The 26,298-nt window shown below is 33.2% G+C and overlaps 1 protein-coding gene across 1 annotated transcript in view; it reads left to right on the forward strand.

Moving 5' to 3' along the window:
• The window catches only part of FMRFa (FMRFamide related propeptide), an 81,874-nt gene extending 58,708 nt beyond the window's left edge, over positions 1-23,166 (forward strand). The window contains exons 2-4 of the mRNA XM_074143148.1: positions 19,416-19,700; positions 20,418-20,720; positions 22,764-23,166. Of these exons, the coding sequence (XP_073999249.1) occupies positions 19,416-19,700; positions 20,418-20,720; positions 22,764-23,037 (862 nt within the window). The 3' untranslated portion in view covers positions 23,038-23,166. The remainder of the gene's footprint in view (positions 1-19,415; positions 19,701-20,417; positions 20,721-22,763) is intronic.
• Positions 23,167-26,298: the final 3,132 nt, after the last annotated feature.

Here is a 26,298-nt window from a genome sequence, read left to right on the forward strand (position 1 = left end):
GAGCTTGGTGCAAAAAAGGAGTTATCTACAGTTTTTAAAAAATTTTTAGTAGGAACAAAAAACTAAATATGCTTTAAGATGTATTCCTTATGTTGTGTCTGCTGTAAGGATTAGTTAATATATTGTGATGGGGGTCATTTGGGGCTCTCAATTTAAACTTTCTAGGGCATTTTTTAAGCTTGCTATAAGCAAAAGTTATTTTGCAGCTAAAACTCTTTTTTTGCGCACCAAAAATCATAATTTTCAGTAAAACTTGAGTACATATTAAGTACTTTAATCAACAGATTTCTTGTTTTTGAGCTTTTAAGTGGCATTTTGTGTCTAGTCGAAGCGAATGTTAGATATATTATTATGCCTGTCAAAAAGAAGAATAATAATATCTATCTAATATAAACATTAAATAAACCTAATATAAAAATTTTTGTCTGATTCATTGCGACATCTTTTCTGTTTGGAGCAAAAGAAAGTTATCTGCAGTAGAAAACTCATTTTTGCTCCAAATCTAACCTAGGTTAGAGAATAAGTAATAATAAACGAGTCTGCATAAAGACTCGTTTATGCACCAGAAGATGTAGAATTGAATATACAATGGGGGCGCCACTAAACACATTTTCTGAAAAAAAAAAATGTAGATAACTCCTTTTTGCACCTAGCTCTTCAATTGGTAGTTGGACGTTAAGCCCCAACTGAAAAAAATAGGCAATTACTTTACTTACTTACTTATAATAATAATTATTATTGTTAGAGAAAATTAGAATAAAAGCATCATTTAGGTTCGAATCGTGTTACCCAAGCCACCGCAGTCAAATAAAGCATCTATTTCTGTTATTGTCCACTATTTTACTCTATTAGATCCTTTCTTTTACTCTAAGTAGCATCCTATTCAGGGAAAGAAGTACTTTCAGTCTCCTTTTAATGAACCTTCAAGCTCTGGAAGCCCCTTAAAAATGTCTCTCTAATTCTTTTGTTCACCCCATCGTTCTCCATTACTTAATTTCTCTGATACTAAATTATTTGTTGGGGTTAGCCTGGCTCCAGTCACATTGCCTTCTATCCCGGATATCATCTGATACCCAGATGAACTTACTGTTTTCCTTTAGGCAAGAATAATTGTTTTTATTTTCCATTCTTCCTGGAATTTGGAGCTTAAACACGGCTCTAGCTCTTTGGCAAGCTTTTTGGTATAGTCTGATTAGGCGATAAAATTCTCACCTTCTAATAATCACCTACCACTCTTCAGCAACCTGCAGCATTCAATTATAGCAACGATCTCAGGCCAGAAGACTTTGACCATACCATAACAAATCCCATTGAAAACCCATTTATTCAAGCTCCAGCTCCTGGCAACCTGGTTTGCTTTTTCCTGTATGGACGCTTCAGAGAAGCAGCCATTACACTCTCCAGATGATCCCTTGTGGTACCCTCCCTTGGACTATAGTAAGACCACGACCAATAATCGTCATTTGGAATTGCTCATTCGCAAAACAATTTCTTTGTTACTCTGATAACAAAAAAACTTACTCTGATTAGTATCCTATTCACGGAAAGAATATTTCTAAAGAACAGTTTACTCTTCCGTAGAACTACGCTAAAACGAATGCTTACAAAAATTATAGATCCACGTGCGTGAAATGTAATCACAAAGTTTAGAGATAAGCGTAAAAGCCATTTTAAAGAATATGGAAAATCCAATCATAAAGTAGGATTAGGAATTTTATTAAAAATATGGAATTTTAGCTAATTTTTGATTTTTGAGTTGCACTGGACACACATTTGTACTCCTCAAACATGAACACCGATCAAAAAAGCACTTTATCTTTACTTAGGGAACCACAAAATGGATATCTCTAGCAAAAGCTGACAAATATATTATTATTTTATCAAAATAAAATAATATGATTATAATTTCTTTTTTCTGATAATCTGACTGATCGAAATAGTTTCTTTAAGTTAACTTTGAAGTATTAGTTTATCAGGTGGCCAAGAAACCTATCTGAATTCAATTCCACAAATCAGTCGAATCAGAATTATTTCTCAGATTAGACTAGCTTCTAAAAGATCTGTTCGATTCTTTATTAATGGACTGAAACACACATTTTTTCCTGAAAGCCAATGTAAATTGTGTAATGAGCCTAGTTCTAAGGACGATCTTTGTCATTTCTTTACAGAATGTAAAATTTTAGATTGACCTGAGAAATAAATACTATTTCATTTTCAAGAGGAGCAGGTTTCTAACTTAGTCCAATTTGAAAAATTATTGTGCTTAGACGATATCAAAGCAAACAATATTTGTAAATTTACTATCGAGGGATTAAGAGTAAGATCGATATTATTTGTAGGGCTTAAACATGTACTATTGTTGTCTCTTTTGTACTTTTGTGTTTGAATTATTCTCTGACATAACATTCATTTCTTCAAAATATCATTATAATTATTATCATTTATCTATAGGTTAAGATGCTGAAGATGTCCGTTATATTGTCTAAATAAGGTTTCTTATACCCTTTTGTATTTTTATGTAAATTTCACTATTTTACAGGATTTCAAAGAACCCAGCACTAGTGTCAGATTAATATTTTGTAATGTTTATTATGTTATCAGCTTAGTATGCTCATCCCCATTGCTATGGTGAAAACTTTAAAGCAATAGATTTATTATTATTGTTAATTTAACTTTGAAGTAGAGAAAGTAAAAATACATGAGGCCTTCAAACTTGCGGACCTTTAGCAGGTCCAAATGCTGCCATTGTGACTGATGGATATTCATCAGTAAGTGAGGAATGATTGAGTGAGAGTGAGATGAGACTGAACAAGCTGCTTGCCCGGTAATAGTTGATAATGAGACAATGAGTGCCAGCTCATTTTTTGGCATGTTCGGAAATGAAATAGTCAACCATCTAAAGCTCAATTTCCCCAGGCCAGTCTTTCCTGTATCATTTAGTATTTGTAAAGCTCAAATCAGAGCAGTTTTTAGGCAGTTTGAGCGACAGTGGTCTCGCAGAGGAAACAATACAATAATACTAGAGAATATTCCATCATTTCCACAGCACTTGTTTGTGGCTAATTTTAGAATCTAGACAGAATATGCGACTATCTACCTGTTTTGGCTCGTTATAATTCATAATGAAACTTACCCTTCCAGTAAAATGGGAGTCATTGACGCCACATTGAGTTGGAGGAAGTTAGATGATAGGTGCGACAAGCATTGCATTTTGCAATAGGTACAACATATTTCTCAGCCTTCTGCAAAAGTGCAGATGGTGACTATTGGCTGACAGTAATGCGGGTCTCATGGCTAGAAATTGGGGTACCTCTTAGTCGGAGAGATGAGGCAATTTTCAATTATACGCTCAATTTGAACTGAAAAACTTTATACAAATTTAAATACTCCAACCAATGTCCAGTCAACAAATTCAGCTGGCAATGTCGGAGAAGTTCACTTTTTCCGAATCATTATTAAAACTGTACTGTAGCGTTGATCGTTAAAAACTGCACAAAATAAGGTGTACCGTTAAAAAACACCCTACTTTGACAATTCTTTTCTCTTTTACTTTAAAAGTTAATCAATCTAAGTTAAATGGTGTGCTACTTGAACAAATCTTCTGTAGATGAAAATAGACTGTACGTGGCTATTAAATAACGAGACTATTGCTGTATAAAACATTTTATTTTAAATTTATACATATTTAGTTATTATCACCTTCAATATACACTCCTTCCCTATCCCTACAACGCTCCATGCGAATTTACCATTGTTCGAAACGGTGCTGGAAGTCTTTTTCTGTGAGCTCCTGCATGACGCGTGCCACTTTTTCTTTCACAGCTTCAACGGACCGAAAAATCGTGTCCCTTTTAATGCAGATTTGACTTTGGAGAACAGATAAAAGTCACATGGGGCCGCCAGGTCAGGCGAATAAGACGGATGGCCTTAAAACTGGGATGTTGTACTTGGCTAGAAACTGTTCTTGACAGACAATGCAGTGTGAGCCGGCGCGTTGTCTTGATGGAGAACCCCGTGACTTGTTCTTCCCTCAAATCGGGTCGTTTATTCCCTTACTCTTTCACGGAGTTGAGCAAAGCACCTTACGGTAGTAATGTTGATTAATTATAATAGATATTTACATCCGTTTTGGACGTGGAAGAGCGACCCGGGCGGTCATCATCTCCGACGTCTTCTCGGCCATCTTGGATACGCTTGAACCACTCGAAAACTTGCGTACGTGATAAACATTCATCGCCATAAACTTATTTTAATAAATGATAAGTTTCAGTAGCGGTTTTATCAAGTTTTGATGTGAAATTTCACGACAATTCGTTGCTCTACTACATGTGTAGTATCATGTTTTCGGCAAAACGAAACTAACACCTCTATTACACAAACGGAAGGTTCCAGTCAGACAGATTTCTCTACAAACACGTGAGACGCTGCAATCGAAAGAGAAGGCTTTACGCTGCACAGCTGTGGGTCGTTAGGATTTGGCGCATGCATAGTTCTTCTGTAGCAGCATCAGTCTCCTTATTTAATAGCCAAACCTCGTAACATCTAATAAATATTAAAAAAATTTAATGAAAAAGTTAAAGCTGTAAAATTACTTAAATGGTTATAAATTGTTATAATTCCATTAAACTTATGCTTTTTCAAATATTTCTAAATGGTTGAAATTACGAGCAAGAGCGTTAATGAAATTTTGGACTTGCTGATTTGTGTACCTTTTGACTTTTTATCAACCTTTATACTTAGCTTTTTAAACTGTAAGTTTTTGTTTAGAAGCATAACTGTATAGGACAAATCGTAAAACATTAATTAAAAATGCAAATTTAACAGATGTTTAATAATATGTCCATCTTTTATCATTACCAAAAAGAAATTGGGATTAACCATTCTGGTTCTATTCTCTTTTATATCGTTAAAATTAAACTCGTTTTATCTCCGCTGCTATGAAAGATCTAATGACTGTTTTTTGAATTGAAAATCTGTTCGACTGTAACGGAAGTAGGACTATTTGTAAATTATTGTTGAAATAATTACAGTAAAAAGAAACAGTGAATTTGTTTTATACCACAGATTGTGCACCAGTTACTCAACATGGAAGATCTTTCCTTGTATTTATTAAATGATGTAAAAACAATTAACATGAGTGCTGTCAAGAGTTGCGTTCCATGATGGCGTAAAATAAATGATGCCAATCTTACATCTAAATGTCCAGTTCAAAATAAATAAATTAGGGATTTAAAAAAAAAATCCCTATAAATACGCATGCTTCGAGTTTATTTTAGGTGAAAAATGAAGTTGATTTGTAATTCACTTGTAAAATATTTCAAAACAAATAAAATTAACTATAATTGATTGTTTCTCACGCAATTCTTTTGGTTTTTAAACTAAAGCACAATGGCGAAAAAAACAAACTTTTTTGGAAGCACATGCATCAAACAAACAATACTGAAAATTATAAAAACTGCAGAAACATTCATTTTCCAGATCTAATCTATCTTATGGGAAAAATGTCTTTTAAGTTTTGCAATATTTTTCCAAAATATTTTAACGTTCAAAAAAAAAAAGAAAATACGTATAACTTACGCATCAAGTTAGTTATTAGATTCTTTAATAACGGAAAGAACAATATTACAGCTTAATGTTGGTATTCCGTTCTGATACTTTAAGTCGTTTCTAAAGATTTTGACACAAACCTCCATTCAGTGAAAATGTGATTTTACTTTCATTATTCGCAATCTACTTTAAACTATTGAGGACAAACTGCCAGGAGTTACGGCAATACGAATTTTGAAGGAAATGTAAAGATCACCTTATATCTCTTTCATAGATACAGCTAGAAAGCTGCAATTATGCACAATTTTAAAGGTAAATGAGTACTATAAATGTCCATATTTTCGCGAAGATTGCACCAATAAGAGAGGAGATACAACAAATCGAAATTTGAAGCAAATGTACAGCTCTGGAAAGTTTACAGTATAACTTTATCTTAGGTAAATTTCAGTGCTATAAAAATATATTTTTATTGTAAAATTTAAAAAATATGTTTTAGTTCATGATTAAATTTTAAGTCTTGTAAGTCAATAGGTGGTTCTATTTGGTGTATTTTATAAAATTAGCATGAATCTCACAGAGTAAAACATTATTATGAGAGAATAGCTCGCGTGTTGGCCATCTGTGGTCTAAATAAAAGTAACAGTGGGTAATCTTTTATATTCGCTAAGAAGTTCAGCTCGCTGAATATTTTAAAATTTAGTTTAGCATACGAAAGATTATGTAATTTTTAGTTGCCACAAGTGTTGTATTAAAATTGCTTTTCAAGTTGAGGTAAATCAAATAGCAAATGCAGAATTGCAATTACTTATATGCGTTTGTTAATTAACTTATATTAAAATAAAAACCGAACAGTTGCCGATTCTCATCAATAGTTTTTGATAAATATGAACTTATTAGTGATAAATGATGATGTTCTTACTTCCTAAAACATTAAATAAATATTTTTAGATGTAGACATTGTTGAAAAACTTAATCGTGTTCACTACTATTATTCTAAAAAGTCTCGATTTAAAGAAAGATTTCAGTTAGCACAGTACTGTTTTATTTTAAAGTTTAAAAAATTCAGGAGAGATGTTTTTTGTTTTATTTGTTCTTCTTCCTTTTTTTTTTTTTGCTGTTTGTTCGTACTACTATTTTTTGTCATTGTTTTCATCAGCCAGCACCTTCAAGTGAGCCTAGTTGGCTTAAATGTTAAGTAAATAAACAAATAAAAGCTAGTTGCTAGGCTCAAAAAGAAAAATGAAAACATAGAATTTGTACTGATAGGAAAATTGACAGTTCATCTATGTAAGTAAATATCTAGAAGGTCATGAAATAAATCTTTGAAACAGAATCGGAAATTACGATTAAATAGAGATGGGTTCTTAAGCTATTGTGGTTACATGCAAGATGAAATGACAGTTCTTTTTGGAGGGGGGTATGCTAATTACTTTTAACTGATCGTTTTTCTTGAAGAAAAGATATTTTTTAGTGTAGTTCTACAAGAATGGAACGGTATGTTTTCCTAATAATATTTGCAAAATTTATCATTGTCCCATATATTTTATTGGGACATCTTAAATTTCAACACTAGAACAGTTTACTTCGCATTAATTTCGTGGGTTAACATTTAATATGTAACAACGAGGATAATAAAGCAGCGTGGGTAAGCGCACAAGTGTGCGTACATGAGGTCTCGTGTTACCCATATAATGTATGCGGTGAATCAGTTAGCACATCTTAACTAACACATTATTAGCACTAGGTTATTGGACCGTTTTACTTATAATTAGCTAGTATTTATTTGTTGGCCATCATTTTGTTTTTAATATATCTCACTGAATCGATCTCTTAGTTCCAATTTAGTTCTATTGTACTATAAACAATTTTACCTTCTTAGCAGAAGATCGACAATATACTCTTTAAGGTCGCTAGAAAAAGTGCTTAATTGAATATAGTCTGTATTTTTGAAATGCACATCTTGTTCGACTTAAATTATTTATTTTTTTATGTATATTGTAAAAACAATTCCATGGCAATCAACATTATTTTTAGCAGAATATTCTTTTTCCATTCCGCTATCCGGAAATTGCGGCAAAAAATTCGTCTTTCGATTTGTAGACAAACAGCATCTTTTTGCATAGTACAGACTTGTTAAAAAACATGATTCATTCTTTCCTATTCTTGATTTTAATGTTATTATTATTATTATTTATTGTTACTTGCTTATAATGTACAATTGTAGCAAGGGGTTGCTCCGTGCCTTTTCACGGATAAAATACTTGAAAAAAAGAGAACAAAGACAAAAATAAATTCACTTTTACAAATAAAAAAAGCTATTAAATTAACGAAAACAAATTTCTAAATTTTATAGAGTTAATTATAAAAAAAAGTGCATATATTTTACTTTATTTATCGAGTCGAAACATAAGAGACTCTCCAACACAATTTTAGGTTGATTACAGGAAGGAAAGTTAATGTTTTGCGTATGTAGATACTTGGCTCTTAAGACATCTAACATCGGGCAGATAATTAAGAAATGAATTAGATCATCTTTATTGTTCCCACATAACGGGCAGGGAGAATCAGTATTAAACTTATAGACCCTACCGAGGATATAGAGTTGAGGCTTCATCTCAGACATTAATCTTAGAGTTGAGTGGCAACTCTGATCATATCAATGTGACATTTAAAGTGGACGTAATGTTCACCTAAACCAAAACTGCTAATAATTCCTAAGGAAAATATTAAATCTGGCGTTTAACAAGGGATTCAACATCCCTTACTAATAAGATTATTGTTAAATCTTGCCATGATATGTCAGTTTACCATTCGGTGTGTACTGTTTTTCCCCAGACATCATCGGAACCAATAATCTCAAATTGCTTTGGCAAACTTGATTTTAATGTAGCCGGTTAAGAAAACAATTTCACTATATTTGAACTATTATATTTGTACTAAATAATAAGTAATAAATTCACATTTTTTTCTTGAAACAGAAGAGCAATGTTCCTCAGCATTATGTGCAAACACCATTATGTGCATCGCAATTTTCTAAAAGTCAAGTAACTACAATGGGCATTTTAAAACTAAAAATTCTAAAGTTGTATAAGAGCACTAAATATAACCTTAAGGTTAAAGTGAACAGACCTATTTATCGGGAAAATATTGACGTAAACAGATTTACATTGGCAGTAGCCGCCAATCTAGACACCATCTGATATTTGCATTTAAATAACTATTTTTTTCTTTTTTCTGTCGAATATTATTTCGGTTTACAGGTGCACTTAACATAATTTTTTTTTGTAATTTCTGTTCACTTAACACAGTTATGTGGGAAGAATTGCGATCATTTCAAATTCACAAAATTGAGTTTTCGCTAGATTCTGTTAAATTAACTAAATTGGAAATTTCATTCAACCATACGAGGGTCGTTTGAAAAGTCCGCGCAAAAATAAAAACTACTTAATTTTTTGGGGTAAACCTTTTTTATTTTTCAACATAGTCTCCTTTTAGGCTTATACACTTCGTCCAACGCTGCTCTAGTTTGTTGATCCCATCCGAATAATAGGATTTGTCCAAGTCTGAAAAATAGCCATTCGTTTCTGCAATCACCTCCTCGTTTGAATAAAATCTTTTTCCCGCCAGCCATTTCTTCATATTGGGGAACAAATAGTAGTCCGAGGGAGCCAAGTCTGGAGAATAGGGGGGATGTGAAACGCTATTTCCATTAATTTTGCGACCACAACTGCTGAGGTGTGAGCTGGTGCGTTGTCGTGATGGAAAAGGACTTTTTTGTGGGCCAATCGTGGGCGTTTTTCTTGCAGCTCGGTTTTCAAACGGTCCAATAACGATGAATAATATGCACCTGTAATAGTTTTACCCTTTTCCAGATAGTCTATGAGGATTATTCCTTGCGAATCCCAAAAGACAGTCGCCATAATCTTTCCGGCCGAAGGAACGGTCTTCGCCTTTTATGGCGCAGATTCCCCCTTGGTAACCCATTGTTTAGATTGTTCTTTGGTCTCAGGAGTGTAGTGATGTATCCATGTTTCATCCACAGTGACGAAACGACGCTTAAAGTCCTGCGGATTCTTCTGGAACAGCTGCAAACCGTCCTTACACGATTTCGTTTTTGGTCAAGCGTGAGCAATCGCGGCACCCATCTTGCGGATAGCTTTGTCATGTCCAAATGTTGATGCAAAATATTATGTACCCGTTCATTCGAGATGCCCACAGCACTAGCAATCTCACGCACCTTCACTCTTCTGTCATCCATCACCATATCATGGATTTTATCAATGATTTCTGGAGTAGTAACCTCAACAGGGCGTCCAGAACGTTCAGCGTCACTTGTGCCCATATGGCCACTCCGAAAATTTTGAAACCACTTATAAACTGTTCTAATCGAAGGTGCAGAGTCACCATAAAGTTTATCAAGCTTCTCTTTAGTCTCCTGAGGCGTTTTTGCCTTTCATAAAGTAGTGTTTAATCAACACACGAAATTCTTTTTCATCCATTTTTTGAAAATCACTCGACTTCCTCGATTCAAACGAATGCCAAACACAAAGAAATAGACCGATCTGGCTGAAACTTGGTGTGTGTTCTTCCAAGAGATGCTACTAACTAAACATAACCTCGATACGCGCCAGTAGTGCTATCTCTCTGACTTTGCACGGACTTTTCAAACGACCTCGTAATTTACCAGTTTTTCTTATCTACATAAGTGGTTTCTTCTGTGATATGAGTATCGTTAAATTTCAAAGCAAAAAATCATCTCTACTGATTCGTTTTTTTTTTTTATAAATAACGCACAAATGGTACAAAATGATATTCGTATCCTAAAAAAATTAATTTATTTGCTACAGATGTTCATATTGAGCCATGATGTTGACCCCATTTCTACTTTCCATTGTAAATATGCTTTTTAATGCTATCATACGAGGTCTGTAAATTAGGTGATGAGACTGATTTTTTTAATTTTTTTTATTCATAAAGAATTACAATTCTATATTGTCACCTTCAAAATAACTTCCTTCTGAAGCCACACAGCGCTGGAGACGTTTCTTCCACTCCTCATAGCAGTGCTCGAACTCCGATACTGGAATAGCCTTTCAGCTAGTTGGTTACAGACGTTTGAATGTTTTCTACTGCCCCAAAATGAGTTCCCTTGAGGTGATTTTTCAACTTCGGGAAGAGAAAAAAAGTCACAAGGACTCAAGTCAGGCGCTATAAGGAGGCTGAGGAGCTACAGGAATGTTTTTACTGGCCAAAAAACTCGTTTATTGAAATTGCGAAGTTTTTCAAGATTTCCTCGGTAAAAGTGTTGATTGACCGTTTGACCTTGAGGTAGAAACTCTTTGTGGAAGATTCCGTGTGGATATAAAAAAAAAAAGTCATTCGTGTGTTGCAAGAACAAGTGAGTGTTGCATCACGATAATGCTCCTTGTCACACAGCAATTTCAATAAACAGAGTTTTTGGCCAGTAAAAACATTCCTGCGGCTCCTCAGCCTCCTTATTCGCCTGTCTTGAGTCCTTATGACTTTTTTTCTCTTCCCAAAGTTGAAAAATCACCTCAAGGGAACTCATTTTGGGACAGTCGAAAACAATCAGTAACCGACCAGCTGAAGGCTATTCCAGTATCGGAGTTCCAGCACTGCTATGAGGAATGGAAGAAACGTCTCCAGCGCTGTGTGGCTTCAGAAGGAAGTTATTTTGAAGGTGACAATATAGAATTGTAATTCTTTTTGAATAAAAAGTTTTTAAAAATCAGTCTCAATTTACAGACCTCGTAGATACTACTTTAAAAAAAAAAATCCGCTATCGGTGCACCACTGGTATAATCGGAAGTTACGAACAGTTAAATTAAAATAATATATTTAGTGTTTAGAATAAACTTGCGAGAAAATGTTACAAAATTTTGCATTTAATTTCTAACTATGCAAACATAGCTGGAGCATCCGCCACTGGAATTGTGCATTTTTTATTTTAATATTTTTTATGTATATAATTATTTATTTTAACACCATGTTTTTGATAAAACTGCCAAACAATCGTTTGGTTGTCTTTCATTTAAAACGTCATACTAACTTTTAAAAATTTTATGTAAAAATACTACTCATGCAATTAGATTGGTTAAATCACATTAAATTTTATTGATTATTGTAAATTAAATTTTTAAAATTTGTAAGTGAAATTGGAAGTTTTTACATCATAAGTTTTTTTGCCAGTCATAACTAAGTTAGAGTCTAAACCAGTGGTTTCCAACCTGTGGTCCGCAAGAACTAAAATATGGTCCGCGAAACACTTAATATTTATAGTTAATACATTTATCTGACATGCGACAGCGCGGTGATTGGGACGTCGAGCGAGCGTAGAGCGCCTAAAAACATGTCCAAGAGTAGACTAAAAGCAAATGATGATGTGCGTGTCGCTTTGAGCAATCTCATTAATCCCAGGATTACCCCATCCTGTTAAGAAAATGCAAGCTCTAAAAGCACATTAATATAACTGAAAACATAATCACAATGTTACGCGGGTAGTTTGAAAAGTCCGTGCAAAAATAAAAACTACTTAATTTTTTGGGGTAAACCTTTTTTATTTTTCAACATAGTCTCCTTTTAGGCTTATACACTTCGTCCAACGCTGCTCTAGTTTGTTGATCCCTTCCGAATAATAGGATTTGTCCAAGTCTGAAAAATAGCCATTCGTTTCTGCAATCACCTCCTCGTTTGAATAAAATCTTTTTCCCGCCAGCCATTTCTTCATATTGGGGAACAAATAGTAGTCCGAGGGAGCCAAGTCTGGAGAATAGGGGGGATGTGAAACGAGTTGGAACCCTATTTCCATTAATTTTGCGACCACAACTGCTGAGGTGTGAGCTGGTGCGTTGTCGTGATGGAAAAGGACTTTTTTGTGGGCCAATCGTGGGCGTTTTTCTTGCAGCTCGGTTTTCAAACGGTCCAATAACGATGAATAATATGCACCTGTAATAGTTTTACCCTTTTCCAGATAGTCGATGAGGATTATTCCTTGCGAATCCCAAAAGACAGTCGCCATAATCTTTCCGGCCGAAGGAACGGTCTTCGCCTTTTTTGGCGCAGATTCCCCCTTGGTAACCCATTGTTTAGATTGTTCTTTGTTCTCAGGAGTGTAGTGATGTATCCATGTTTCATCCACAGTGACGAAACGACGCTTAAAGTCCTGCGGATTCTTCTGGAACAGCTGCAAACCGTCCTTGCAACACTTCACACGATTTCGTTTTTGGTCAAGCGTGAGCAATCGCGGCACCCATCTTGCGGATAACTTTGTCATGTCCAAATCTTGATGCAAAATATTATGTACCCGTTCATTCGAGATACCCACAGCTCTAGCAATCTCACGCACCTTCACTCTTCTGTCATCCATCACCATATCATGGATTTTATCAATGATTTCTGGAATAGTAACCTCAACAGGGCGTCCAGAACGTTCAGCGTCACTTGTGCCCATATGGCCACTCTGAAAATTTTGAAACCACTTATAAACTGTTCTAATCGAAGGTGCAGAGTCACCATAATGTTTATCAAGCTTCTCTTTAGTCTCCTGAGGCGTTTTGCCTTTCATAAAGTAGTGTTTAATCAACACACGAAATTCTTTTTCATCTATTTTTTGAAAATCACTCGACTTCCTCAATTCAAACGAATGCCAAACACAAAGAAATAGACCGATCTGGCTGAAACTTGGTGTGTGTTCTTCCAAGAGATGCTACTAACTAAACATAACCTCGATACGCGCCAGTGGTGCTATCTCTCTGACTTTGCACGGACTTGTCAAACGACCCTCGTAATTGAAGTTTATTTTTAAAATCTAAAAGTAGTTTACTGTGATATTGAACCTTGTGGTCCCTGCTAACAAAAAAAATATTAAAATGGTTCCTGGTCATAAAATGGTTGGGAACCACTGGTCTAATCACATTAAATTTAGCCACAGACAGCGCCAAGTCGTCCAAACTTGAGACATGTGCTGAAATCTAGTGTGGCTGTTACTTACTATCTTAACCTTATCCCTAGACTTAATGCTTCAACCAAATGTTTTGTATATTAAGATATATTGATTACACAGCTGGTAATGGTAATGATTGATTACTATTACACTAAATTAATTCCTCATTAATTATTGATTACTTGCAAGCAACATCTCCATCAATTTCAAAGTTCTTTTGATTGAAATTTGCTTGGCATACTTGCAGCTATTTTTTTTCTTTTTTCTTATGCAAAGGAAGGTGATTTTATTTGTTGAAGAGAATGGAAATAGTCACATTTTCTACCAAGTGTGGGTGCAGATCTAATGGGCCCTTTCTTGTAGCAAGTGGCGCATTAAATTGGTGTGGGTCTAGCACATATGTGTGGCATTTCTTGAATGCCGTACTTAAACCAGCTGAACTTCTAAGAGTATGTTTGGTTTTCTCAATTAACTAAATATAACATTTATAAAAGTTAGTGGGGTATTTATATTAATGACAGTGTTTTAATTTTTAAAAATTCATTTTTATTAGCTTCTATTTATTTAATAATCTTCACAATACAAGATAACTGTTATTGAATGATGTAACCATCTTTCTGCCAGCAGTTCGATCCTCCCTGATACTATTTCCCAGTTTTGGAGTAGAATAAAGAAAAAACAGAAAACCTACTCCATTTTCAATTTTCATGAAGACATTAATTTTTTCCCAAAAAAATAAAATATGCTGCAGTCATGTACTATTATTATTTATTCATTTTTTCATTTACTTATACATTTACTATTCAGTCATTTATTTATTTAATTTATTCATTTACTGATTCGTTTATTTATTCATTTCTCAATAAATCTTATTAAATAAATCAGCGGTCAAGACCAGAAATCGAATCCAGTTCCATAATATATCTTAAGCTGTATGGTTATCGCTTCTAACCGCTCGGCTATCGTCGGGCCTAATTATTAATTATTATGTACATAATAAACAAATTAACTGCATCTGCAGATTTCCCTAAAGGGGTTGAAACACAGTATACATCTGAACAGTGTACAAAATGAATAACACAAACATCAAACGAAGGTATGTAAAAACAATTTTATAATATTATTATAACAATAACATAGACATAACATAATATAATATTTATATAGAAAATAACGATAACGAAATAAAAGACTACCTCGTACGTTGCACTCAAGAAATACCAGAAGATGAATTTTTCAATCGATGGTGCACTACCACAACTCATATACCATGGAAGACATCTCCAGAAACAATAACACAAACTCTGAACAACAAAATAGTGACAATAAAAGCACGGCGCTATCTAATTCAAGTACAACACACAACCAAGATACCACACCAACAACTGATACAATTAGAAAACGAAATATTAACAATCATACGGACATACCAAGCACAAGAACCATTTAAATCAACAACAAGATCGATCAGTTATCATCTAATAAATGACGGAAACAAATACAACCACATGATCAATCTCGCAAACATATCATCCAGACAAACCCGCCTAAACATCATACAACTAATTACAACATTACCTAATGATTCCACAATTAGCACACATTGAATGAAGACAATGATACATTTCATTGTATAGACGTTAAATAATTACTAGACTTATCAGTTTAAACGTAAATATAGTCTATAATAATATAAAAAAAGATTAATACAATAGACAGATTATCAAAGTTATATCAGTTATGATCATAGAGTCACTTTACTGTCTGAGGGCACTTCTCGAAATACTAAAGCCTATTGAAGTGCTTGCTATATATTTTCGATCAAAACTTTACAATAAAATCGATTTTGTTAAAAACAATATTAAACAAAAACGAGATATTGTTTGAGTAGAGTCTTTGACTCAACAAAATAGTTTTTTAGTTAGTTCAGCCAATATACTTCTTTTTTCAGAACTATTGTATTTATTCATTTTATGGAGAATATCCTTTCAATAAATGGAGGCTAGATATTTACGAGTATTCTGTAATTTAATTAGATCAAATTTTGCGTATAGCCATATTCAAATTCAAAAATAAGTAAACAAAAAAACATCACAAAAAACAAAAAATGATGAAGAAAATCTACAAACTAATTGAGGAATAACATTTAATAGCAGTCTAACAGAATAACAAACTTTGAATTAAATCTAAAAACTTCTAAAGCATAAATTAAAATCTACAAACTAATTGAGGAATAACATTTAATAGCAGTCTAACAGAATAACAAACTTTGAATTAAATCTATAAACTTCTAAAGCATAAATTAAAATCTACAAACTAATTGAGGAATAACATTTAATAACAGTCTAACAGAATAACAAACTTTGAATTAAATCTACAAACTTCTAAAGCATAAATTACATGGTACCATTTTCATTTCAATCTATATAGTATAATTTTGTTTTTAAAATGATTTAGCTGTTGCAAACATATTTATTAAATCTACGACAAACAAAAACAAAAGAATTTAACTGTGCAATACTGTCAATATTTAGCAAATAGTTTTAATTTGGTTTCACTAATGGCAAATATAAAATAGTTAACCAGAAATTTTTTTACGCAAAATAGAATTAGTCGAGCAATTTAATAGTCAAATGATGTAAGGGATCAACAATTAGTTTTTTACCCAAAAGAAAAACCACTTCCATCCAACAACCGTAAAAGAATTAAAAGTATAAACTGACTGAAACGTCGGGACTGTGCTTTCAAAACTTGACAGTATTTTATTTTTTAAAAAAAGTCTGAACTAATTTAGTTTAAAGAAGGAGCTCTATCTTTGCTGAGCTTGCACAGCTTTATATCGTTCTTGAAAAAGTTATGTTTCTTTGGTTTAGTGAATCATGTTACAGTATTTATTAAATTAAAATGAACAAAATTAAAAACTTTATAAGACTTGAAAGTTGTAAAGTATTTGTTTTCATATCTTGTGTCAACATTCAAAGATACACCAAAAGATAAAGATATTTACATAAATTGGCTGAACGTGATGAAAGTATGGTAATTCTAAAAAATAAATGAATGTAGTAACAAAGTTGTATAGAATGAAATGACGCTCTAACTATTAGGAAGATGATGACATTTCTACCGATACTACATCGCAAATACCGCAATATTGCTCCATTTCTAGACTCCTTTATTTCGTTACGTTTCTTTTGGTCTAAGTATTAAAGGTGGAAGAGGTAATGGCTGGCTGGTTGTGTGCCGAGCATACATTCTTACAAGTTCCATTGTTCAGCTCGGCCGGCCCTAAGAGCTCAGCGTACATCACTTGTCCAGTAGCCCACTAAGCCGGATAAAAAGATTTTATTTGACCTAATATAGATATAATCCGCACCATTCTCTATTGATCTGACCTATCAAACATACGTTTAATTGGTTTTAATTTACTACTGCTTACCATTTTACTGGGTGTATTACGATTCTAACTGATAAATTTCCTTAAACATTGACGTTTTACTGAAGTTTGCTTTAGTTTTGACTGAAAATAAATCTATCAGAACAAGCTACAGCATTTGCAGCAATTAACTTAGCAACATTCTGTCTTAACCACACATAACCTAAATTGTTCCTTATTTAATGAGCCAGGTGCTCATTCTTGCCGAAACACGAAGAGTTTTTTTGGGGGAAAAAAGGATTTGATTTTTCAGATTTTCTCCACATTTTCCCTTAAACATCCCCTTAAGTATTTCAAGGTTCATGTAAGAAACTATTTTTATAAAAGAATCCATGTTCCTATTTGAAATCATGACTATCACATTCGTACTTTTGTTACACCCTATGATTTCTATCGATTGTTTTCTATCGACTATCTATCGACTTTTTTATTTAACAATGATACGCTGATTAGTAAAATGATTTTGTCATTTCTATATTACATTTCATTGGGGAGACGTGAAATAATAACTAGACATATTAGTTTATACTTAAATATAATCTATAATTTATAATATAAAAAATATTAATATAATAGACAGATTATCAAAGTTATATCAGGGGTTATTTTTCTGTCTGAAGGGCGCCATCCAACAGCTGAAGACCATCAAAGGTTAGCCATCTCTTCGATCATAACTAGAGTGAATTTTCATTTATAGAATTAAGAACAAAAGCGATATATTGTTTGAGTTGTGGTGTATGTAACTGGAGACCCTCATTCAACCCTATGATTTCTATCGATTCTTTTCTAAAGGGAAGGGATTAGCTATGAGGTTAGCATACTGGACTCCCACGCGGAGGTCCCGGGTTCGAATCCAGCAGCTGACCCTTAGATTTTCTCTTCCTAGGAGCTTCTTACAGCTCACTGTCCGGTGATGGACAGTGTTGTCTGTAACGAGAGAACACTGTCCGGAGGCCGGCAGTGCACTGGAAAAAGCTCCGGGCGCTAATGACCTCAGCTGTTGATGCGCCAAAAAAAAAAAAAAAAAAAAAAAAGATTCTTTTCTATCGACTATCTATCGAATTTTTTATTTAACAATGATATGCGATATAAGTGATTGCTGATTAAACATTCCCCTGAAGGGTCATGTAAGGAACTATTTTTATAAAAGAATCCATGTTCCTATTTTAAATCGTGACTATCACATTCGTACTGACTTGTTACGCCCTATGATTTCTATCGATTCTTTTCTATCGACTATCTATCGAATTTTTTATTTAACAATGATATGCGATATAAGTGATTGCTGATTAAACATTCCCCTGAAGGGTCATGAAAGGAACTATTTTTATAAAAGAATCCATGTTCCTATTTTAAATCGTGACTATCACATTCGTACTGACTTGTTACGCCCTATGATTTCTATCGATTCTTTTCTATCGACTATCTATCGAATTTTTTATTTAACAATGATATGCGATATAAGTGATTGCTGATTAAACATTCCCCTGAAGGGTCATGTAAGGAACTATTTTTATAAAAGAATCCATGTTCCTATTTTAAATCGTGACTATCACATTCGTACTGACTTGTTACGCCCTATGATTTCTATCGATTCTTTTCTATCGACTATCTATCGAATTTTTTATTTAACAATGATATGCGATATAAGTGATTGCTGATTAAACATTCCCCTGAAGGGTCATGAAAGGAACTATTTTTATAAAAGAATCCATGTTCCTATTTTAAATCGTGACTATCACATTCGTACTGACTTGTTACGCCCTATGATTTCTATCGATTCTTTTCTATCGACTATCTATCGAATTTTTTATTTAACAATGATATGCGATATAAGTGATTGCTGATTAAACATTCCCCTGAAGGGTCATGTAAGGAACTATTTTTATAAAAGAATCCATGTTCCTATTTTAAATCGTGACTATCACATTCGTACTGACTTGTTACGCCCTATGATTTCTATCGATTCTTTTCTATCGACTGTCTATCGACTTTTTTATTTAACCATGATATGCGATATGAGTGAAGAGAATGACTGGATATGTCATTTATCCGCGATCCCACTTTTTGATATTCATGTCTAAACCTGTCTTTTTCTCTTTCTAAAGTTAATGAATAACAGTACGCTGATTAACGACACGTAGGGGAAGTCGAGTTAAGTTTTTACTTCTTTTAGATTTCCTCATTCTAGCTGGTTCTGCAACTGAGTGTGCGTTCAAACACCTTACTGCTTCGGGAAAGCTGCTTCAGAGGCTTCCTACGGTGGGCTGAGGATGTTTTTAAAGCTGCTATCGCTTTTACCACAGGCTGGCTCTCCTTATATTAATACACCTCTCCAGCTCAAGTCTTACTAAATGCAAAATTTTCTATGTGGAAAACTGAGGAGTAACTGCCCTGAGAGAATCCTTAAATTAACTGTGGTAGAATAAATAATTTAATCCAATTGTAAAAGCTAATACTTTTGATGGACAGGTACATGATGTTTGGAGGCATGCTTGTAGGCGCTTGGCTACTGATACATGGACAGTGCTGCGTGAACGCCGGCACCGATAGCAGAATTAGAAGCCCTTTAGTCGACCCGCTCATCAGGAGATCGCCGTTAGAGAAAAATTTTATGAGATTTGGTAGATCATCACCGGCACTTCAACAATTTCCAACTGCGTACAATTCAAATTATCTAGACTTAGAGAACTCAAAACGATCTGGAAGGTCAGCTGGAGTTGACCAACTCAGTCAATACGATCCCACCTTATTAAGGTCAATAGCACTTTTTGTATTATTTAATTGATTTCAAAATTATTTGGTATTTGGTATTTGGTATTCAAAAAGCATTACGTATCTTTGAACCTAATACGTAACAAAGAATCAGACTTACAGCATTCGAACATCCGTAGTTTTATTTACCGTCACTGGATTAAACGTTTACTTACATTTCAAATCTCTATACATCACTGTGATTTGTAGATTATGAATTGCTATTTATGTCTAAGAAAAATACAATTTAATTTTTTTTAATAATTTTTCTCCAGAAGGTATTTGATGAATAATCAAATTATGCAATAAAAAAAATCTACCATAAAAAAATTCAGAATATTAATTATTTTTTTTAACATAATTTTTAGTGTTAATACGCTAATATACGGGCAAATAGGAAAAATTAAAGATTCGTTCTTTTTAAGTAATGGGGAAATTTACGTTTTCTCACAATTCTGCCATTTCCTAAACTGAGAAGCACATGGCTGCTGATAAACAAAACCAAACTGGTTATAAAACATTCAAAACTGTTCGAAACTAAAAAAAATGAAAATGAAACTGCGAGTAGAAAAGTCTATTTTCATTATTTTACACAGACAATTAGCAATTAGTTGTACAAGGGATAAATTAAACTTTAAATCGAAAGGTTGGAATTAAAAGTTTTTTTTTCATGAAACTTATTCCATGATAATTGTCACTTTTTTTTTCTTTTTTTTGCAGGTTTGACAGGGCTCGAGACAATTTTATGAGATTTGGACGCGACAATGAAAAAATCGCGCTATCGAACAGAGCAAAAGATAATTTTATAAGATTTGGTCGATCAAAAGATAATTTTATGAGGTTTGGAAGAATAAAGGATAATTTTATAAGATTTGGCCGTGGTAATGATAATTTTATGCGATTCGGACGAAGTGGTGATGAAATTGAGGAAATACTGCCTAAAGATCGTCGTGACAAAGCATTGAACAGGCTAGGACGGCAACGTTTATCTGATAAAAGTGACAACTTCATCAGATTTGGCAGGTTAGTGGCAAATTTTTTACTTAAAATTTATTTCTATTAAGCAGTGAATAAGGTTTATCTGTATATAGGGTGTTCAGCTTTCAGCAGCCTTAAAGAGCTCTTCATGTAGGGAACCAATAATACTTCGAAGTAGAAAGTCAAGAAAGATTTCGTTCAAATTGCACTGGCCCTTGTCAGGAGCTTCACTTGATTTTGAAGCTAATCATTTTTATTCTATTCTAATTTTGTAACTCATTTTTTTTTAAATTACTGAAAGTTTACTTTCCATTGATTTCTATCTATCTCTCTACCAAATACTCTTCAATTCACTTACTCAAAAGCCGCATTATACAACCTTCCCTCAGTTGTGGAACTTAAGCAGTGGTTCCCAAAGAGGTCCCTACGGACCCCCTGGGGTCTCCGGTATCATTCAGGGGGTCCGTGGAAAATAAAATTGATTTGGGGGTCCGCGCATGGTTCAATATAAAATAATATAACTGTGATCCATTTTTATTATTATGGAAATTAGAAACTAACAAGGTGTCCAATTAAATTTAATCAAAACTAAAAGCGTTATATGTGCGTTTGTTGCAAAACGTTTTCTGTAAAAACAAAACTTGGGAAGAGTAGAATGTTCTCAGTTTCTTGAATCTCTCAAATAGAGATGAAGATTTTTCTTGCTCACTGTCGAACGCTTAACGGCTCTTCATGCAGATCTGAACCAAAGATTGCTCGTGGGGATTTGCGGTTGCTACTCACAAACATTGAGCCGGATATAAATATACTCATAACATCTCATCACGTTCATCCAAATTATTAATTTATTTTAATTTTATCTTAAACAAAAGTTATAATTTCAATAAATACTTCTTCAACAAAATGCTTTTTTAAATTTGTAATTTTTATACTATGCATTTATGTAGCTTTTTCACTTAGGGGTCCGTGGGCAAGTTTTGACTATAAAAAGGTACATTGACTGTACTTAAGGTACATTTTCAGACATCTCTTACTCCCCATTATGTTGACATAGCTGAAAACAGACTTCTAGAATGAATTTTTTATTGAATAAGGCAACCAATTTCTGTTATCTTACCTTTAAAAATTCATTGGATCCTAGAGTCCTTATCTGCTCATAACTACTATGGATCCGTAACTTACTATTTAAAAAAAACATTTTCTCAAGACCAATAACTTCTTTGAAATTCATTTATTTACTATCTGAATCTGTGATTCTCATAAATTTGACACCTACTTTAAAAATAGTTCAAAATTTTCTTTTTCCTTCCACAGCTTTTTCTTTTTTTGCCTGAGAATGGAATTCTAAGTAGTAACCAGTTTCTTTAACTTTAAAAATCTTTCTGATGATGACCATTTGGACAATCTGGACAAACTAAAACTCTGAGATATTTAAATACTAATTCTGGTGCTGGTGTTTCTAAAGTTATTGATGGTTCAAGTTATTGGTTGTGAATTGAAGCATACTCATAGTTTCGGCAGTCAGAATGTGATTCGATTAGGTTTTTCATTTGCTTAGCTTCTGGGGCGTCCAACTATAGAAAATGATGTCTTTTATCTCGAGGCCTAAGCTTAATACATATACATACTTAGGTAGGATAAAAAAATAATTGCCATTTCAGTCGTGATACATTTATGGGAGTCCATGAACAGACAAGACAAAAGACATACTTTGTAATTTAAAAATATTACTTTGTAAACTAGCCTTGTAGATGACCTAGTCCCTAGGTCGAAAGCTCGGCAGAATAAATGTATCACGGCTGAAATGACAATTATTTTTTTCATCCTATTGAAACTATGATTCAGTCACCAAAAATAATGAACAACAATTACTTAGGTAGATTTCTGGAAAAATCACTCTTTGAATTCTGAAATCAAACCTAATTATAAATTTCTTTTTTCTTCTTTTTGTTGAACTGAATTTTATAGATGGTTGAAACAACCAATCATAAATTTTAGTGGGAGGAAAAAAATTAACTACCATCATCATTAACCTACTATATCGTTTACTCTTTAACTTAATATTGAATCAATTCTGATATTTTGCAGAGCTTCCTCAGATGACAACGAAATGGGCGATATGTCTAAGAGTAAGAGGTCACCAATTTACATGGATGAGCAAAAAATCCAGGAAGAATGCCACGAAGGTGTCTGCCAACAGACTTTTACTAAAGAAGATACCCATCAACATCAACAAGATTTCTGTCCACCAGAACTGGATCCAAATATCATTGTAGCGCCAGAATTTTCCCTTCTACCTTCTATTTCAATGAAGCCAAGAATAAAACCAAAAATTTCAAGTAATTTTCTTCGTCTTGGTTAGAGGCTCAACTTCTAATACATTCTGTAAGAAGTGTTTTATTCCTTTTTATTGATTTTGTTTTATTGTTTAAAATTATTGTTAACAGTATTAAATGTAAACAAATGAAATAAATATCCCTGTTGCATCTGATAGTTGCTCCTCTCAACAACCCTATTGGATGTTAAATTGTAATATAGTGATCCTTATAAAGATATTTTTATTTTCAAAAAATACAATGTCAGGTTAAATATATATACATATATGAAGAAGTAATATATGTATATATATTTTAGAAGGAAAGAAAACAATTTATGTGCTGACTAAGAATAAATAAAATTTTAATTTAAAAAGGAAAAAACATTTCATCACTTTCTTTGTTTTTTGTTTTTTGTAACAGTAACAAATCCATATTGGAATCATCTATACCGGATAGCCGCTACAATCAACAAAGAACTAGTTAACCCCACTTGGAATGAACATCAAGCTTTTCGAGTTCTACACAAGTGGCAGCAAAATGCAAACCACCAGGCTGTGTCTGCACATTAAATATTTCGCAAGCTATGGTTTCTACTTTGCCAAAAATTAACACAATTCAGGAGCCACGTCAACCGAAAGGTTAATAAACGGGAATCGTCAAGCTAAGATGTATTGTGGTTTGATTCCCTGTCTTGGCCTTGCATTTTATTTTAATTTGATGAATGCAAAATTAAAAATATGTTGGCTATTCGCTTCGCTTAACCTACTTTTACACTCACATAATTTCATCTTATTTCTATTATTATTTTTTTTTACTTTCTTTTGCCCCTTATAAAAAGAAGTATCGCAATTTTGCAGTTTTTCAATGCTACTTTAGTCAGTGCTAAGATGCTGATATAAAAGCAACGACGAATCGCATTCATCTTGAACTAGTTGAAGACTTAGATACGGCTAGACGGCAGTTCTTGACCAATTAGAAGAAGAAAATGCACAAGTTTTAATAGTATGAATCAGTCACCAAAAATAATGAACAACAATCTACAAGTTTTATATTTCAGTAAAATTATTGATTTGCACATTTCAGTTTTAAGTCAAACTTTCCAAATTGAGATTTCACCGAATGTTTTCAGTTACCTGAAATAATAATTTAAAAAAGTAGAATTTTGGGTAAAATCTGTGATCAAAAAAAAAAAAAACAAATCTCAAATAAGAAAAATTGTAGAAAGTTTTTGAACATTAATTGAACAATCCCCCTGAGTACAAACTTTTGTGAGCAACATTTCTAAACAGCAGCAAGGTGTTTCTTCAATAAGTCACAGTAAGTATTGAGCTCATGGTGGTTACTAAAGTAACTAATAAACAACGTGCGACATTTGTACAGTTAGCTAGTAAATACCATAGTGAGTCTGTCCTTAACCGGTTTAAGTAAGATTACTTTGAGACTTGTATAACACAACAAGGTAAGAATTTCTTCTAGATATGATTCGTGACTGCATAATTGAAGAGCTTGGTGCAAAAAGGAGTTATCTACAGTTTTTTAAAAATTTTAGTAGGGACAAAAAACTAAAAATATGCTTTAAGATGTATTCCTTATGTTGTGTCTGCTATAAGGATTAGTTAATATATTGTGATGGGGGTCATTTGGGGCTCAATTTAAACTTTCTAGGGCATTCTTTAAGCTTGCTATAAGCGAAAGTTATTTTGCAGCTAACCCTTTTTTCCACCACAATCATAATTTTCAGTAAAACTTGAGTACATATTAGGTACTTTAGTCAACAGATTTCTTGTTTTTGAGCTTTTAAGTGGCATTTTGTGCCTTGTCGAAGCGAATGTTAGATATATTATTATGCCTGTCAAAAAGAAAAATAATATCTACCTAATATAAACATTAAATAAACCTAATACAAAAATTTGTGTTTGATTGCTGGCGTCATCTTTTCTGTTTGGAGCAAAAGAAAGTTATCTGCAGTAGAAAACTCACTTTTGCTCCAAATCTAACCTAGGTCAGAGAATAAATAATAATAAACGAGTCTGCATAAAGACTCGTTCATGCACCAAAAGATGTAGAATTGAACGTACAATAGGGGGCGCCTCTAAACACATTTTCTGAAAAAAATGTAAACTTTTGGCATCAAGCTCTTCAATTGCTCTACACTGCCCATGTAATAACTGATCCTTTTTTTACTTTTTAATTCGAATATTTACAAAATAATAGGATTCGTAACAAAATAAACAATTTTCGAATAACGTTCAAAATGTTGCCTTCTGTGATTGACTATTGTAAACTCTTTTTCATCCAGCAGTTGAATCTCTCGATGAAACAATTCAAATTATCTACTGCAACTTCGGTGAAATTATAAATTTTTCCTCCTCAAAATAAAATTAAAAAAAAAAAAATAATGCATGCAATGAACCAAAACCAATGGCAATGGGACGAAACAAAGTCTGGATAAAGGGACTGATGTAAAATTAGTTCAATGCTATCAGATTCTTCTAATTTATTTCTTTAGCCTGACGTAAAAGTAAGTCTCTTGCTGAAATAAAGTGTTTTGTGAAATTGACCAATCTAAGCTCCAGTTTAGCAAAGTGCATCAGAATGAATTCGTGATGTTCAAAGTTCAAAATGAATAAATAAAATGCAAAACACCTTTTTTTTTTGCTCAAGTTAACCGCTTATACCAATCGGAAATGCCCCGTTAGCTCATCTGCCTTCAATTTCAACACACAATTCTTTTTGAAAAGCGAACTTCAAATGGATTTTATAGAGAAGTTAGCAAGTATCCGTTCTCCTAGCCGGTTCTATGGTTCTACACCATTACTCATTTTTTCTTTCTTTTACTGGGTAATTTTCGAAATAGCATTTTTACCAGAAATGTTTTGAGGTCCTTCAAGTCAGAAAAATTAGTTTTTATAAAATGGTTTCATAGTTTCGTAGCCGAAGGTTTACTCTTGTCCGAAGAGTAACATCTCACATACAGTATTACACAGTGCTACAATATTTAACTCAACCTCTAGTATTCTTCTCGACATTTCTTAAATTTGATCTATATTCTGGCAGCACAGTTCCACAGTAACTAACTTTAATCTCCCTCTCCTTACAAAGGCAATCCTTTATTAATCCAAAGAAGAAGAAATGAAAGTATTCTTTCCATAATGAGAAGTTAGGAAATTCTGACTACTATTAACTGATCCATTATTTTTATCCCAACCTTCATACTTTACTAAATTTAAAATATTTTGTTAAGCTACAGTTTTTAAAACAAAATACTTAATTGAAATAAGTTATTACATAGAAGTAGGTAATAA

The sequence above is a fragment of the Rhodnius prolixus genome, unplaced genomic scaffold (assembly GCF_049639745.1).
Source record: "Rhodnius prolixus isolate KJV_2025 unplaced genomic scaffold, Rpr scaffold_12, whole genome shotgun sequence".
Taxonomy (NCBI): domain Eukaryota; kingdom Metazoa; phylum Arthropoda; class Insecta; order Hemiptera; family Reduviidae; genus Rhodnius; species Rhodnius prolixus.